Source organism: Arachis ipaensis, chromosome B02, assembly GCF_000816755.2.
Source record: "Arachis ipaensis cultivar K30076 chromosome B02, Araip1.1, whole genome shotgun sequence".
Classification (NCBI taxonomy): domain Eukaryota; kingdom Viridiplantae; phylum Streptophyta; class Magnoliopsida; order Fabales; family Fabaceae; genus Arachis; species Arachis ipaensis.
The window spans coordinates 92,109,175-92,125,536 of NC_029786.2; the positions used below are offsets into that span (position 1 = coordinate 92,109,175).

At 32.6% G+C, this 16,362-nt stretch overlaps 1 protein-coding gene across 1 annotated transcript; it reads right to left on the minus strand.

Moving 5' to 3' along the window:
- Window positions 13,036-16,112, minus strand: LOC107625725 (aquaporin PIP1-1). The gene is made up of 4 exons (XM_016328427.2): window positions 15,627-16,112; window positions 14,154-14,449; window positions 13,680-13,820; window positions 13,036-13,432 (listed from the first exon to the last, which is right to left on the minus strand). The coding sequence occupies exons 1-4, from the start codon at window positions 15,961-15,963 to the stop codon at window positions 13,340-13,342; spliced, it is 867 nt and encodes a 288-aa protein (XP_016183913.1). The 5' UTR covers window positions 15,964-16,112; the 3' UTR covers window positions 13,036-13,339.

The window sequence follows — 16,362 nt, forward strand, 5'->3', positions numbered from 1 at the left end:
AAGATATAATGTGAAAGCCCCTTTTAAAATTAAAAAAAATAAGAAAAAATATATGAAATAAAAAAATAATGAGCCTGTATCATAGAATAGACCCGGGGTGGTTGAACTGGCTTAGGTCCAAAGTACCAGATTTCTTGTCTCCCCCTTTTATGAAATGTTTATCACTTGCCCAGATTTGTCTCCCTGCTATCTACGAGACAAAAACACACAGAGAGCAGAAAATCACCATTTATCTAACAGAATTGAAATCCCTTGTTCCCAGATTATTTCTCAGCAAACAAAATCTATCCTCATACAATGGTTTAGTAAATATGTCAGCCAGTTGTTTTTCCAATTTTACAAATTGAATATCAATAGTACCCTTTTGCACATGTTCTCGAATAAAATGATATCTTACTTCAATGTGCTTAGCTCTAGAGTACAACACATGATTTTTTGAAATGTTTATTGCACTCATGTTGTCACAAAATAAGGGAATACTATTAATTTTCAGTTTCTAATCCTCTAATTGAGTTTTAAGTCATAAAAGTTGTGAGCAACAAGCGGCCGCAGATATATATTCAGCTTCAGCCGTGGATAGTGCAACAGTGGCTTCCTTCTTGCTTGACCACATGTTTAGTGAACTTCCAAGGAAGTAACACATTCCGGAAGTGCTTCTTCTATCCACTCAGTCTCCCGCATAATCTGCATCACAAAACTCTACTAGCTACTTCACAGAACTCATTAGATTTTGGATACCATAAATCAAGATCACATGTGCCTTTAATGTATCTAATGATTCTCTTAACGGCCGAAAGATGTGACTTTTTTGGGTGAGCTTAGAATCTAGAACATACACCCACACTTTGAACAATGTCTGTCCTAGAGGAAGTAAGATACATAAGAGATCCTATCATTCCTCTATACCTTGTTTCATCAACATCTTTTCCATTTTCATCATTGTTAAGTTTAGTGTTTGGATGCATGGGAGTACCCATAGGTTTGGAGTTTTCTAAACCAAATTTCTTAATAAATTCTTTGGCATATTTTTCTTGGTGAATAAAAATACCACTAGGAGTTTGTTTGATTTGAAAACCAAGAAAGAAAGTCAATTCTCCCATCAAACTCATTTCAAACTTACTAGTCATTAGTTTTCCAAACTCTTCACACAAGGATTCATTAGTCGATCCAAACACAATGTCATCCACAAAACTTGAACAAGTAAGATATCATCATTAGTTTCTTTTATAAATAAAGTAGTATCCGTAGTACCCTTTTGAAATTTGTTTTTCAACAAGAAAGCACTAAGCCTTTCATACCAAGCTCTTGGAGCTTGCCTAAGGTCATAAAGAGCCTTAGAGAGTTTAAAAACATGATTTGAAAAATCTTTATTTTCAAAATCGGGGGTTGAGCTACAAATACTTCTCTATCAATAAATCCATTTAAAAAGGCATATTTAACATCCATTTGGAACATTTTAAAACCCTTGTGGGCAGCATAGGCAAGAAGCAACCGAATTGCTTCCATTCTTGCTACCGGAGCAAATGACTCATCAAAGTCAATGCCTTCCTCTTGATCGTAATCTTAGGCCATTAATCTAGCCTTGTTACGCACAACACTACCATCATCACGCAATTTATTTTTGAAAATCCACTTAGTACCGGTTACCTTTTTATCATTAGTGTACGGTACAAGTGTTTAAATCTCGTTTTTCTCAAATTGGGACAGTTCATCTTTCATGGCTTTTACCCATGAGGGGCCTTTTAGAGCTTGCTTCACATTGCGAGGTTCCAATTGGGACAAGAAGGCAACATTGCTTGTATCCGCTTGCTTCTTGCTTGAGGATCTTGTGGTTATGCCTTGTGAAGGATCACCAATGATGAATTTATGAAGGTAATCTTTCAAAAACTTTCATTCACGTGGCTTTTGAGAAGAGGTTTTGCCTTGACAAGTTTCAGATGAGCTCTCTATTCTGGATTCTCTGGCTTGGTCAGGAGATAAAATGGAAATGTCTCTTCCGTTCTAAGGAAAAGTTTCTAGACTGACAGTTTCAATAGCTGGGATAGATTTGGAGTTTGTTTGATCTTGAGGGCTTGCTTCAGTTTCACTTCATGCATCATCATCTAGACTAGCACTGGTTTCAACAGCTGGGACAGATTTGGAGTTTGTTTGATTTTCTTGAGGGCTTGCTTCAGCTTCACTTACTGCATCATCATCTAAGATAGAACTGGGTATAGAGTTAGCATCACAAAAAGATACATGTATGGACTCTTCAATAGTTCTATGTTCTTAAGGTAAACTCTATATGCTTTGCTAGTGGTTGAGTATCCTACAAACATTCCTTCATATGATTTTGGATCAAATTTACCAAGATTTTCTTTGTTGTTAATTACAAAATATTTGTATCCAAAAACATGAAAGTACTTGACATTAGGGGAGTTCCTTTCCAAAGCTCATATGGGATTTTCTTCAAGCCTTTTCTAATGATGGTTCTATTTAGGATATAACAAGCTGTATTTACAGCTTCGGCCCACAAAAATTTTGGAACATCATTTTCACAAAGCATTGCCCTAGTCATTTCTTGAAGGCTTCTATTCCTTCTTTCAACAACCCCATTTCGTTGAGGTGTTCTAGGGCATGAAAAATTATGTGCTATTCCAAAATCATCACAAAAGCTTTCAAAATCTTTATTTTTACATCTTTTTTCATGGTCACTTCTTATGTGAGCAATTTTTAAATCATTTTCATTTTGAATCTTTTTATAAAGAGAATAAAAGACATAAAAAGCATCATTTTTATGAGCCAAGAAAAGAACCCAACCATATACTTGAATAGTCATCAACCACTACCAAACCATAGTGTTTACCTCCCAAACTTTGAGTTCTAGTGGGACCAAACAGATCAATATGCATCATCTTTAATGGCCTTTTAGTAGAAATTCTATCTTTGGGTTTAAAAGAAGATTTTACTTGTTTGCCTAATTGACAAGCTTTGCAAGTAATATCTTTATCAAATTTGACATTTGAAATTCCTCTAACCAAATTTTTCTTAACAAGCTTAGAAATTTGGTACATGCTTGCATGTCCCAATTTCTTATGCCAAAGCCATTTTTCAGATTCAATATATGTAAAATATGTTACTTTTTTATCTTTTAAATCCTCTAGAGTAAGTCCATACACATTGTTGCATGTTTTTGCTTCAAACAAAACATCACTGGATTTTTCCCAAACAATTAAGCAATCTAATTTTCTAAATATAACCAAATATCCAAGATCACATAATTGGCTAATACTTAGAAGATTATGTTTCAATCCATCAACAAGTAAAACATCATTTATGAAAGAAGAGAAGTTCTTACCTACTTTACCTATGGCCACAATTTTTTCTTTTCCATTGTCACCGAAAGTAACAAAGCCTCCATCATACTCATTAAGCTTGATGAAGAATGTTGACTTTCCAGTCATATGACTAGAGCATCCACTATCCATATACCACATGTTATCTTTTCTCTTGGATGCTAGGAAAACCTACAAAAATGCTTAAGTGACCTTAGGTATCCAAATCTTTTTGGATCCTTTTATGTCAAACCATCTTCTTTGTTCCAAGCCATTATACTTACCAACAATCTTATAAATTTTATCACCAATCATTCTTTTACTTATGAAGCATTGAATGGAAAAGTGACCATCCCGATTGCATAATCTACAAAACCTTTTAGGTTGCTATTTTTTCAGATTGGTTGAGTTTTGAAATCTCATGTCATCCGAAGTGGAAGCCACATTAGCAAAAGAAGATTTTTCAAAAATAGTTTTTGAATTTTTATGAAAACCCAAACCAGCTTTGTCATAGAGAGGATTTTGACTAGTCAAAAGTTGATTCAAATTTTCAGAACTTTGAGCAAAGTTAGCTAGATCTTCTTTTAGGCTTTTTAACTCTTTATGCAACCTTTCATTTTTCTCAAAACAATTTAGATGTGCAATCACAGAATGATGGTATTCACAACTCTTAATTTCAGCCTTTAACCGCTTGTTTTCTTCAACAAGATCAACAGCAGTTTCGGCTTCCCTTAATTTATCTTTGAGAAAACCATTTTCTGTTTTTAGAATGGTAACTTGAGATTCAAGTTCATAGTTTTCATTTAAGAAGCATCTAATTTTTTCATTGAGATGATCTATCATAAGATGAAGATCTTCAGTAGTAGGTTCAATGAGACGTACTTCATCAGTTTGATTGGCCATGAGACAAGTTCGAGATTTGCTGTCTAATTCTTCTTCATCCTCAGAGTCGTTCTCCAAGTCTTCCCAAGATGCCATGAGACCCATCTTCTTTTCCCTTTTTGGCTTGTCTTCATTTTTCAGTTTTGGACAGTCAAACTTATAATGTCCAACTTCTCTGCAGTTGTCGCAAATGACCTTGCTTAAATCCCTCATAGGTTTCCTTGAACTGCCTCCTTTGTTTCGTTCCTTTTGCTTCATCATTCTCCTGAATTTCTTAGCAAACAAAACAAAATCATCGTTAGATAAATCATCACTGGATTCTTCATCTAGAGATTCAGTGACTGATTTGAGAGCAACTCCTTTCTTTTTTGTATCTTTTTTCAAATAGGTATTTTCAAAAGCAAGTAAGTTTCCTCTCAAATCATCATCTACTCTCAGCTATTACAATAGCTTTGGTTTCCCACTCTTTAGTGAGACATCCCAATATTTTCCTCACAAGCACAGATTCTAAATGTTTGATTCCCATAGCATCCAAGCCAGTGATGATAACATTGAATCTTTCAAACATTTCATCAATTGTTTCTCCTTCCTTCATTGAGAACATTTCGTATTCTCTGTTTAGCATGTCAATTCTGGATCTTTTGACTTGGGTTGTGCCTTTATGAGTAACTTGAAGCTTGTCCCAGATTTTCTTTGCTGTTGTGCATCTTAATACCTGTCGGTATTCCTCAAAGCTGACAGCACAATTTAACAGGTTGACAGACTTGGTGTTGAGCTCTATTTTCTTCCTGTCATCGTCATTCCAATCAGCCTCAGCTTTGGGAACACTCACACCATCAGCTCTTGTTGTGGTTGGAAATTGTAGTCCTTCCAGGATTATCTTCCAAAGTCTGTAATCTACAGACTGAACAAAAATCTTCATTCTCTCCTTTCAATAGCTGTAGTTCTTTCACTACAAGAAAATGAAACATTTGTAACAAAAAATTTGTATCAAATTTAAAATTGTTACAAATTATAGATTTTTTGTAAGAATAAGAAATTTTATTACAAAATATTTCAATATTTTGTAACAACTTGATTTCTTTTGTTACAAATTATGTTGGCTTTCGTATCGAATTGTTGTTTTGTTATAAAATGTTATAATGTTTTGTAACAAAAGATTATATTGTTACAAAAATTTAAAATATTTTGTAACAAAATATCTATTTGTTTCAAAAGCTCTAAATATTTCGTAACAAAAAATTAATTTGTCACAAAATACAATATTTTTGTAACAAGTTATTTATTTGTCACAAAATTCAAAGATTTTTTGTAACTAATAAAAAATTTTGTTTTAACATACTTATTTTTTTTAAAGATAATTTTATTAGATTAAACTTAATTTTTAATACCATTTTATATCCTAATTATATTGTCAATTGTCTGCAAAATGAAACCCTAATTTGCTAAATACTTCCTAAGACTCTAACCTTATTTTCCCCATTCCCTTCAGCCGCCACACTCCTTTCAACTTTCTCTTCCTTCCAAAATCACACACAAACCTAGCACATAGCAGCAGAAAAAAGAAAAAAAAAAGAAAAAAATCAGCAGAAAGAAAGAAAGAAAGAAAACGTTGAGGGAGAGAGAGGGAGAAACTGAGTTAGAGAAGAGAAGAGAGGAGAGGGGGACGGCCAGCACTGGTGGGCCGAGCTGCTCGCCACCATCGTTGCTAGCACCGACGCGGAGGAGGGAGCCAGAGGAGAAGAAGCACAACATTGCGGATGAAGCTCGCTGCCGCTGCACCACGCCTCGCGAACCACTGCTGCGTCGCGTCTGTCGTCGTCTTCGCGGGTTCCGGTCGCCATCGTCGTCTCTTCCATGAAGCCCGTCGTCGCCGTCCTTTTCGCTATGAAGCCAGCGCCGCCATCGTCATCATCACAGGCTGCTGCTGCGCGTGACGCCGCCGCCGCCGCCTCTGAGTCCGTCGCCGTCAAGCAGAGCCACGGGCAGAGACAGGATCCCTAGGTGAGAGAGAGAACCTGGGAGAGCCGCGACCAGTCACCGGCATCGTCTTTGTCTGAACCACCGCCAGATCCGCCGCTGCCGAAGCTTCTGGCTGCGCCTCTGCCGTCAGTGGAGCTTGCCGTTACTGAGATCATTGTTGCTGCTGCTCCAAGAGAAAAGTTGTTGCTACTAGGAATTAAAAACAAACGAAGGGTTTGTTGCGTTTAATTACCGAGTTTCGGTTAATTGAGGTAGGAAATTTTATTTTGAAATTAACTGTTTTAATTTATGAATGCTATGGAATTCTAGGGTTTTATCTTTTAGAACTTCTGATTAGGGATATTGTTTTTGATTATCAGAACTTGTGAATATTAGGGCTGTTGATTATTGTTCTGTGTAGTTTTTTTTTCTGATTTGTTACTTTTTTTACTTGTTCTGATTAGTAATTTAACATTATTGGAACTTCAAATTATTACTTGTTTTGGTTTTTAATTTGTTCTTAATTTAGTTGATGCTAGATTGATGCCCAACAAAATTCATTCATAATAATAATTATTTACATGTTCATACCATTGATTGAGTTGTTACTCTTGAGTTGTTACCCATAATTGAGTTCATACCACCATGAACTATTGATGAATTCTAATAGACAGCACAAAATAAAAACTGTTAGTAATGGAGGATCAGTTCATAATCTGAGTCATTGGATTGACAAAAATCTTTTCAGTAATGCAGTAGACAATAATTCATTCAATCTTACTGCTGTTTGTGATTATTCATGGTAAATGTGTTGCTGTCCTTTTATTCTTTGTGCTTTTGTGGCTTAATTGTGATTAGATTGTGACTGTCTTGATCAAATTGTTGAGGATTGTTGCCTCCAGATTTAGTTGCCCCAATTGAATATCTATAGTTTTTGTTTTCATGATTTGTTGGTTTGTTTGTGATTATTTAAAATTTGGAATGCTTTGGCTGGGTTGATATTGTTGCTGATTTTGAACCTGGACTTTAGCTTTGTTGCATTTTCATTTGAATTTCTGGATATCGTTGCTCTACGGCTTCAATTTTTATTTCACACGGCCTTCCACTAAACCAAGCTTTCAACATAGATTTTGGATCTTTACCGAAAACCTTTCTAGGAATATGAGATTTCACACTTAGTTGCTTCCTTCTCTTGAATTTACTGCTAAGAGATTAACTTGCTATCATTTCAAAATATTGTCAAGCATGGGTTTGGAAGGTGAGCTTTTATTCATGAGATTTATCACAAAGAAAAAGTTATCATATTGTTAAGAGCTATTATTCAACTTATGTACACTTTTATTAGATGGTTCTTATTCATGAGCTTTTATTTAATTCTCTAATTATCTATGACATATGATCTATTAATTATTCAATAATTAGTTTCCTGGTTTGAGTATTTAAGTATTAGATTTTGATATCATTATGAATAAAATTTATATGTTTTGTTTTTGAATATCACTTGTGGCAATGGCTTCTCAGTTTTCCGAGACAAAAGAAAATGTTACATGATCATCACTCATTTGAACATCATTCAGTGTTGTGTAAATATCATATTAACAACAATTTGATACTAACTATCTTTTTATTATCACATTTAATTATCTTATAATAGAAGGTATTTCACTGTTACCCTCTTTTTGTTCCTTCTACAGCTATTCTTTGAACTACTTGATAGTCTGCTAGAATACTACTCCTATGTGTTGCTTTACTGGTAGTCCTGACTTCACTGGCTTCACTAACTTCTATAAGGTAATAAATAAAGGCAAAAAGCAAATATGTTCCTAAACGTCTTGATTATTGTTCCATTGTTTTATACTTTTATGATATTTAATAAATTTCTTAAACTAAAATGCGTGTTTAGATCTGAGTCATGATTATTGTATCAACATGTCCTATTTTATTGTACTTCTCTCTAAAGGTTATTCATGGTAAGAATTTTAGAGTTTGTATTCATTGTTGAATAATACGAGTATAGGTTTTTGTTTTTTTCTGTGCATTTTTAAAGGAAAAATAAATCTTGCTTCTTAAGCTAGTGTTTTTTGTTTGGTGGTCTTTTCAGGTGTGTGGCACTTATTAGAACTTCTCCATGAGAAATGAGAAATGAGATATATGAACATGATGGAGTTTGTAATTTGTAGTTTACATTTTGGAGATTTATAATTCCTTATTTTTCTTGTCCTATGTATCTATCTAGTTGATTAGGATTTTTCAATATGTCTTGTTAGTTTGTACTTTAAAGTTTATATGTTGAAGATTTATAAAACAATATTAGTTAATGAAAGATATTTGAACTATCTATGTTATTATATATTATATAAATGTTGACTTGTTGAGTAAATTAGTTAATATATTAATTAATTAAAAAAATAATATAATTTGATAAATTATGTGTGTAATTTGTATTAAAAAAATTATTACAAAATAGTGTTTTGTAACTAAAGAAAAAAATGTTACAAAATCAAATTACATTTTGTAACAAAATTTTATGATAGGAAAAATAGATTGTCACAAAAAATACCTTGAAGATAAAAATTTGTTACCACTTTTGTAACGATTTCTAGTTTTTTGTATCAGAAAAATTTGTTACAAAATACCACTTTGAATTGTAACAGTTCTGTTTTTTGTTACAAAAACTTTTTGTAACGGGACATACTACAACGGCCCCTTTTTTTGTTACAAATATTGGTTTTTCTTGTAGTGTTTCCATTAAAGAACGGATGTCTGTTGCTTGATTGCCCTTCTGTCAGAGTATAGGCCACCATATTAGTACCACTGTTGTTCTCCATTAGGATCTTTTCTCCAAGCTGCAAAGTTTGATCTCTTTGAGATCAAGCTCTGATACCAATTGATGGTAATCAATGGCTAAGAGAAGGGGGGGTTAAATCTTAGCTTCCTTTTTCGCAGAGTATTACTTTTACTTTTTTAACAAACTTCAGGAGTTATTTTCATTGTTGTCTCGTAACAAGTTGAGAGACGTTTTTGTTTTGTCTCGTAACAAGTTGAGAGACATTTTTTATTTCGTCTCTTGAGAACCAGAAACAGAAAAGAAGCAAAGAAGAGAGAATCACACCAAGATATATCCTGGTTCAGCTGCTAAGTGCAATGCAGCCTACATCCAGTCTCCATCACAACAGTGACAGAATTTCACTATCTTTAATAGATTACAAACACAAATTCTTTCTCTAGGATCTACCCAATCCTAATTAGGACAAATCCAGATTCTAACCCCAATCTGAATTTGACTTGGACTCAAACCAAGCTTTCAACAGCAAAGTACTAACCCAACTTGCAAGAAAATCTCCACAGGATCATGAAATACAACATAAAGATATACAAAGAAACTCTGAGACATCTATGCCTTTTTCTCTAATATTGCTCACTGCCTTTTACCTTTCACTGACTTTTTCTTACAAACCTCACCATGTTTGCCTTTTACCATGAGACTCAGACAGACAATACTAAGAAAAAAAAACAAAATGAATATCATTCAAGGAGAAGAACTCAGGAAGCTCGGGTAGCTATGAGAACTTTGTGCTTTTTCACTTACTCTCCTTGATCTCAACCCTTGGCCGTTCACCTTTAATATAGAATGGGAAGCTTCCAAGGTTGAAACCGGTTCAACAACCCAGCAGCTTCTTCTCCAACTTTAGAGCAGCAGCAGTTCAAACCCAAACCTGCTTGCATGTACCTCTCTCATTCTTTTTCATGCATCTTCTTCAATCTTGGCCATTGATCTTGACTTTAGCCCCAAGATTTAACTTTGAGCGTTGATGAGTATCTGACCCAAGATAGCTTCAAGCTTTCCATTTTTGCTTCTTCCCTACCTGAGACTCAGAGGCTATCTTCTTCTTGGTGGAACAAAAATGGAAATAAACTTTTTACCAAGGTAGATTTGCTTCCTGACCGAGGCCGTTCCTTTCCTTTTCTTTGCAACAAAATCTTGAAGCCTTTCTTCAAATCTTTTCTTCTGTAGAAAATATCTTTCTTAGTCTTTCTTCATAGTCTTTTCTCTGAGACTTCATTTTTCTTTTATCTTCTTTTTTATGATAGATGTGACCGAAGCAGAGGAGAGAGAAGAGAGAAGGAAGAAAGCTTTCGGTGGAAGCATTTAATAGAATTAAACTAAATTGAATTCCCACTTCTATTACCCAAGACATAAAGTAACGTGTAAAACTTTTTGGTTACCAAGGAATAAAGTTAATTAAGTTGAGATTTGGGTTCCAGTAACCAAGACATGGAGCAACCGAAGCATGCTTTGAAGTCCTTGGGCCATTTCCTTCTTTTCTTTTGATTTGTCAAAATTAATTCATGGGCTATTGATTTGGGCTTGTCTCAATCTCAATATTCAGCCACTTGATTAATTTAATTTTGCACAAGGCTAAATTAATTCATTGATCAAAGTGGGCTTGTTTAGCTTTTTGGCCCATTATAAAAACTGATTTTCTTGCACACTAATAAAAATATTACACAAACCATTGGAAGTAATTAAATAAAAAACTTAATGATTTTTTTAATAATGTTTGTTTATCATATTAATTTTGACATAAGTTTTCCAAACTCAACATAGTTGATGTAATATTTTTAATTGGATTAGATTTTAAAGTTTATATTAGAATATAATTATATTTTTTTTACATTTATGTATAGTTTATTTATTATGTTATTATAAAACAATTATTCGGTTTAATCATGATTGAATTTGTTGAACCATTGAACCAATACAATAATTATTCCTTGCTTCTATCAGTTATATGTCATTCTTTGAGTAAATGTTCATGTAGGTAGCGTTTGGTTGATATCGACATGGACATAGTAACACATGTCTCTTGTTTGATTTGGTGAGACACATATTTTTTATGGACATAGAAAGATACGGAGACATTAAATTTGTTTACATTTAAATAGTTGAGACACTGTGATACGCTAATTTTTTACTCTTTTACCTTTATTTAATTTTTAAATTTTTAAAATTTGTCCTTTCATCTTCTTGAACCTTTCTTTTTCTTCTTCCTCTCAAATTTAGCCACCAACTCTTCCTTTCTCATCAGTCACTATCCTCCTCCCTCTGCCTTCCTCTACCCGCACAAATGGAAACTCAACTGTCATCTCTTCCTCTCCTTTTAACGTCGCAGTCCGATTTGTCGTGCACTGTCGCGTTCCTCCGCCTATTCATGGACGCACATTCCTCCGCACTCTATCTCAACGCTGCTGTCGATGCTGCCTTACTGCGCTCTTTCTCTTCTAGATCCATTCTATCTCTTTTCCATGTCTTTCATATCCAAGTTCCTCCTTCCAAATCTTCTATGTCTCTCCCTTTTTTTCTTGATTTATCTCTTCTGATTCCACCTCCACCTCTCTTCTTCAAAGTAGTTGTTTCCGTCATTCTCTTTTTTGCTGCCATCTCTTTCTAGTTCTCTCTGCTTCTTCTTCTCTTCCTTGCAATCATCTTTTTCTTCCTCTGAGTTCTAGCAGTTTTATGTTTTCTTTAAAAAAAAAAGTATACATTTAATTTTTTATTTATTTAAATTTTGTTTAATATTTGATAAACTTTGGATTCTGGTCAACGATTATGAACTATAGAAGAAGATGAAGAAGAACACAGGAGAAAGCGTATTGCACAATAGAATTAGAATTATAAATTGGGAAGGGACTAAATTGGGTCTAAATTGAAATAAATTAAATCTATGTCACATAGTTATTGAAATTGTCCAACATGTAATAAAAGATGGTCACATCAGCACTCCGACAATAGACTTAGTATAACAGACTTAGTATAAAAAATAACAAAGAAATCATTATATATAGTGCCTAAAATTTTATCTAAGAAATCACTATAAAAAAATTTAAATGTTAAAGACTATTTCAAAAAAACCATTATCAGAATTTATTCCTCTCTGTTTATGTCTCATCCTGTATAGTTTTTCTTTCTCATCCACGCATCCTAAAAATTGCTATGCGAGAATGTATGTCGTATTTGCTTAGTTTTGTGCTTAGCTAATTAGGGACAGCTTTAAACTTTTATTTTCTCATTAAAAATAGTTTTGGAGTAGCAATGAAATTGCCACAAATTATGTTTCAGATTTGTTACAAATTAAGCGATGTATTTGTGATCATATTAACAAATAATTTGCAACGAATTGGTGATACTCTTTAGATAGCTAATTGGTCCTTCTTTTTTTTTTTTGGAAGTGTTCTGAAACAATTCTAGAGTAGAAGATTAAGTCTATGTAAAATAATACTACATTTCTTCGGTTAATATCATGTTTATACATACATATTGACTGCATTGATGCCTATCAATCTATCATGCACTCATGCGTTATTCTTCTGGTGTGCATCAGGATCTCATTGGCAAAATTCAAGAGCTTTGCAATAAGAGCTGGACGGCGAATTTGGCCATAATTCAACGGACCGGTAATGTTGCTCCTGACTACATGGCAAAAATACATACTAACTAACTATTTTGTTTATACTAACTCTTCTTCTTAGATTTTTATTTTGTTTCTGTTGTGTTTTATTTATAGTCACCCAAAAAAAAATACATACTAACTATGTAATTTAACTTATTTTTTACTCCAATACATTCTTTATTAGAAGTAAATATGATGTAGACCATTACATAAAAAAATTACTCCTTAGGACAATAAAATTTTGCACATAAACTATTTAAGTCATTATAAGATTAGCAATTGAGCTATCTCAAAGATAATATTGTGGAACCTGGGACCTTAAGCAGAAAGTAATCAATTATATAAAATTTCAAAGAGATATATAGGGTTAGTTATATTCAATACCATAACACATTGATTATACAATAATACAGTTGAGCATATTATTTATCCAATCAGATTCCGCAATGTGCAGAGATTTATGTTAAGCCAACAAAATATAAATCATGCGACACCATTTCCACAACCATAACTTGAATTGAATGCACCATTTACATATATAATAAGTATTGAGCATACATATAAATTATGATAAAAGTGGTCGGAAATCCTGGAAGTTGTAGGAATTGAACATATATCTTTTTTATCAGAATATATAATAATCCTGCTTAAGACTAATTAAACCAGTTATTATTGTTATTACTATTATTAACATTATTTCAGGCCAATTAAATAATGTTGCATGATGGATTACTTTGACTTGAAGGGAATGGCCCTGATCACAATTTGATGGTACAAAGCTGCAAGTGCTGCCCCAATGAAGGGGCCTACCCAGAAGATCCACTGCACCAAAATATCATCATGATTAATAATGTGAGGAATTGTTCTTTTTCTTTTTAAAAAAAAAATAACAACAATAAATTTCTATTTGCCACTTGTACTATATAAAAAGTTTTAACATATGGTCCAAATATCCAATGAAAGTGAAAAAATTATACTCCTTCAAAGCGGATTTTTTAAATTTCTAATAATTAATAGAATTTGAAAATTAATAAAAAAAAAAAAAAAGTTAAGGAGGTAGAAGACTCACATGGTCATCCCAAGCTTGGTCCTTGTTGTAAACAAGGGCTGCACCAAGACTTCTAGCTGGATTGATGCCAGTTCCAGTGACAGGAATTGTAGCCAAATGCACCAAAAATACAGCAAAACCAATAGGCAATGGTGCCAAAATCTGACCAATTATTTCAAATTGCATGCAATTAATCCAAAATAAAATAAATAGAAGTAATGAAACTAACTATTCTAAAAATTTAAGTTAATAAAAAAATATACATAAATAGTTGTATATCTATTATGTACTTCACGTACAAATTTCTTTTTGAATTTGTATAATTTTTTTTTTATTTTTTATGGTATTCTCCAATCCGTTAGAACAATAACTAATTTATTATAAATCTAAATACTGCTAGCCAATAAGTAATTATATATACAGGTGAGATTTAAATACTGACCTTCACTTAAACTGTATTATTAATGAATTTAATTATAAAGAGTATATACTTACGGGAACATGGGAGTCTCTGGCATTTCTTTTGGCATCAGTGGCAGAGAAAACAGTGTAAACAAGAACAAAAGTGCCAACAATCTCAGCACCAAGGCCACCACCTTTGGAGTAGGTTCTGCTAACAGAGTTGGCAGCGCCACCAAGCCTTTCAAATTGGTGTGGCTGGAACCCCTTTACAACCAGAGCACCACAAATCGCCCCCAAACACTGAAAGATTATGTAGAACACTGCTCTTGTTAGTGACAGCTTTCGCGCCAAGAACAGACCAAATGTCACTGCTGGGTTTATGTGACCTCCTGCATCACCAACCAATTATATATATACACCTCATGCTTTAATAAACATTCTCATCCATTATTAGAGAACTAGTTTTATGTTTGTGAAAAAGTTTATTTTATATGTTTGAAATAGTTTCAACTTAATATAAAGATAAAATTTCACTCCTCTCCTTAGTGAGATGTTAAAATGACACTTCCATTTCTTCTATTTTATAAATGTACATTCTCCTTCCTTCTAACTTTTAAAAAATTTCCTCTATAATCCATTTTAATTTTTTTGTGTTAACTAATGTTAAATTATTTTTTTTAAAAATTTAATAATTATATTTTTTCTATAATAGTAAAATATAAAAATAGTTGTTAACAAAAATTATTGAAGGGTAGGTATCTTAGAAAAAAATAATTTAATTATTAATTTTTTAAAAGTATTTTGGTAAAAATATAATTTAATCAATAAAAAAATTATTAAAGGGTATTTTGGTAAATAAAATTTTTGCTAATGAGTATTTTTTTCAAAAAATAACTTATTTTTTCTTAAAAAATGATAAAGTTAATATTAGTTAACACAAAAAATTTAAATAAATTAAAGAGGAGGTTTTTAAAATTTAGAAATGAGAAAAATGTACATTTATAAAATAGAGGAAAAAAATATTATTTTAATATCTCGCAGGAGAGGGGAGTGAAATTTTCTCTAATATAAATTAAGAATTTGATATACAACATATAAAGAAGATTTAATTCAGAACTTCGTATACCAAATAAAAAGGTATAAAAATAAAAATCGGAACTTCGTGCCTGGTCAAAATTTTTTTATTGAATGATTTGACATGATTTTTCAAATTCTAAAATCATATAATTGATTAATTTAATTTTAGTACTTCAATACAGTACTTCCAAATCAATCCAATTTCAAAATTAATTTTTGATATTTTGTACCGTATATAATATGTTGTATATGAAATTTACACTTCTGAACTTTATTACTTTTTAAATGGTTTGAAAAAGCAAATCAGAATCTAAAAACATAATAGCAAAAATGATGATTTAAAATGTTTAAAAAATGTCCAAAACACATTTTCCTTACTTATTTGTCAGAAGTAACATAAAATTTGCAAAATATGAAGTACATTTAGGCACATATATATAACATTATTTNNNNAATTAATTAAACCTATAATAATATATTTATATATACCTGAGATTCCAGCAGTACAATAGACAAGAGCAAAGATCATGCCACCAAAAGCCCAAGCAATCCCTTGAACACCAACAGTGTTACACTTGCTACTGGATTTAGCCACACCCATAACCGTCAACACTGTGATGTAGAGAAACAAAAACGTGGCCACAAACTCAGCTATGCATGCCCTGTAGAAGGACCAAGATGACAATTCACCAGCCTCAAACAATGGTGCTGATGGTGGTTCCTTATAGTCCTTCCCATCTTGTTCTGCTTGTGCTGCTGTTCCTATTGCTTGTCTCTCTCTATACCTATTTGCTCCAACTCTCACATCTTCATCTTTTCCCTCCATTATTATCGAATTATTTTAGTTACTCTTAATATGACTAGTTGGGGTGCCCTTAATTTTGATAATTAAGGGGTTTTGTGAAATGTGATCATGTGTTATGGGGAGTGGGGTGTGGGTATTTGTAGTGTGAGTTTGGGGACAAAGGTTGAGGACTTTGTAGGTGGAATATTTCGGTTGTGGTGGATTGTGATTTGTGAGTAGATTCAAAGATTATGACAAAGAAATTATTGTATAATTTAAAAGCAATCATGATACCTATACACTCAAAATTAGTCACTGCATATAGATAGCATTATGTATTTGATATTTTAAATTATTTTTATTATTCTGACAATTGATTATTTAGTTAAAAAAATGTATAAATCATCAGTATGTATAATGTATACAAATATATGATATATG

Coding starts and splice junctions, on each gene's coding strand:
- LOC107625725 (XM_016328427.2), bottom strand. CDS start 15,963: ATGGAGGGAAAAGATGAAGATGTGAGAGTTGGAGCAAATAGGTATAGA. Junction 13,821..14,153: donor CCAGAGACTCCCATGTTCCC/GTAAGTATATAC, acceptor ATAATTGGTCAG/ATTTTGGCACCATTGCCTAT. Junction 13,433..13,679: donor ACCAAGCTTGGGATGACCAT/GTGAGTCTTCTA, acceptor ATTTTGGTGCAG/TGGATCTTCTGGGTAGGCCC.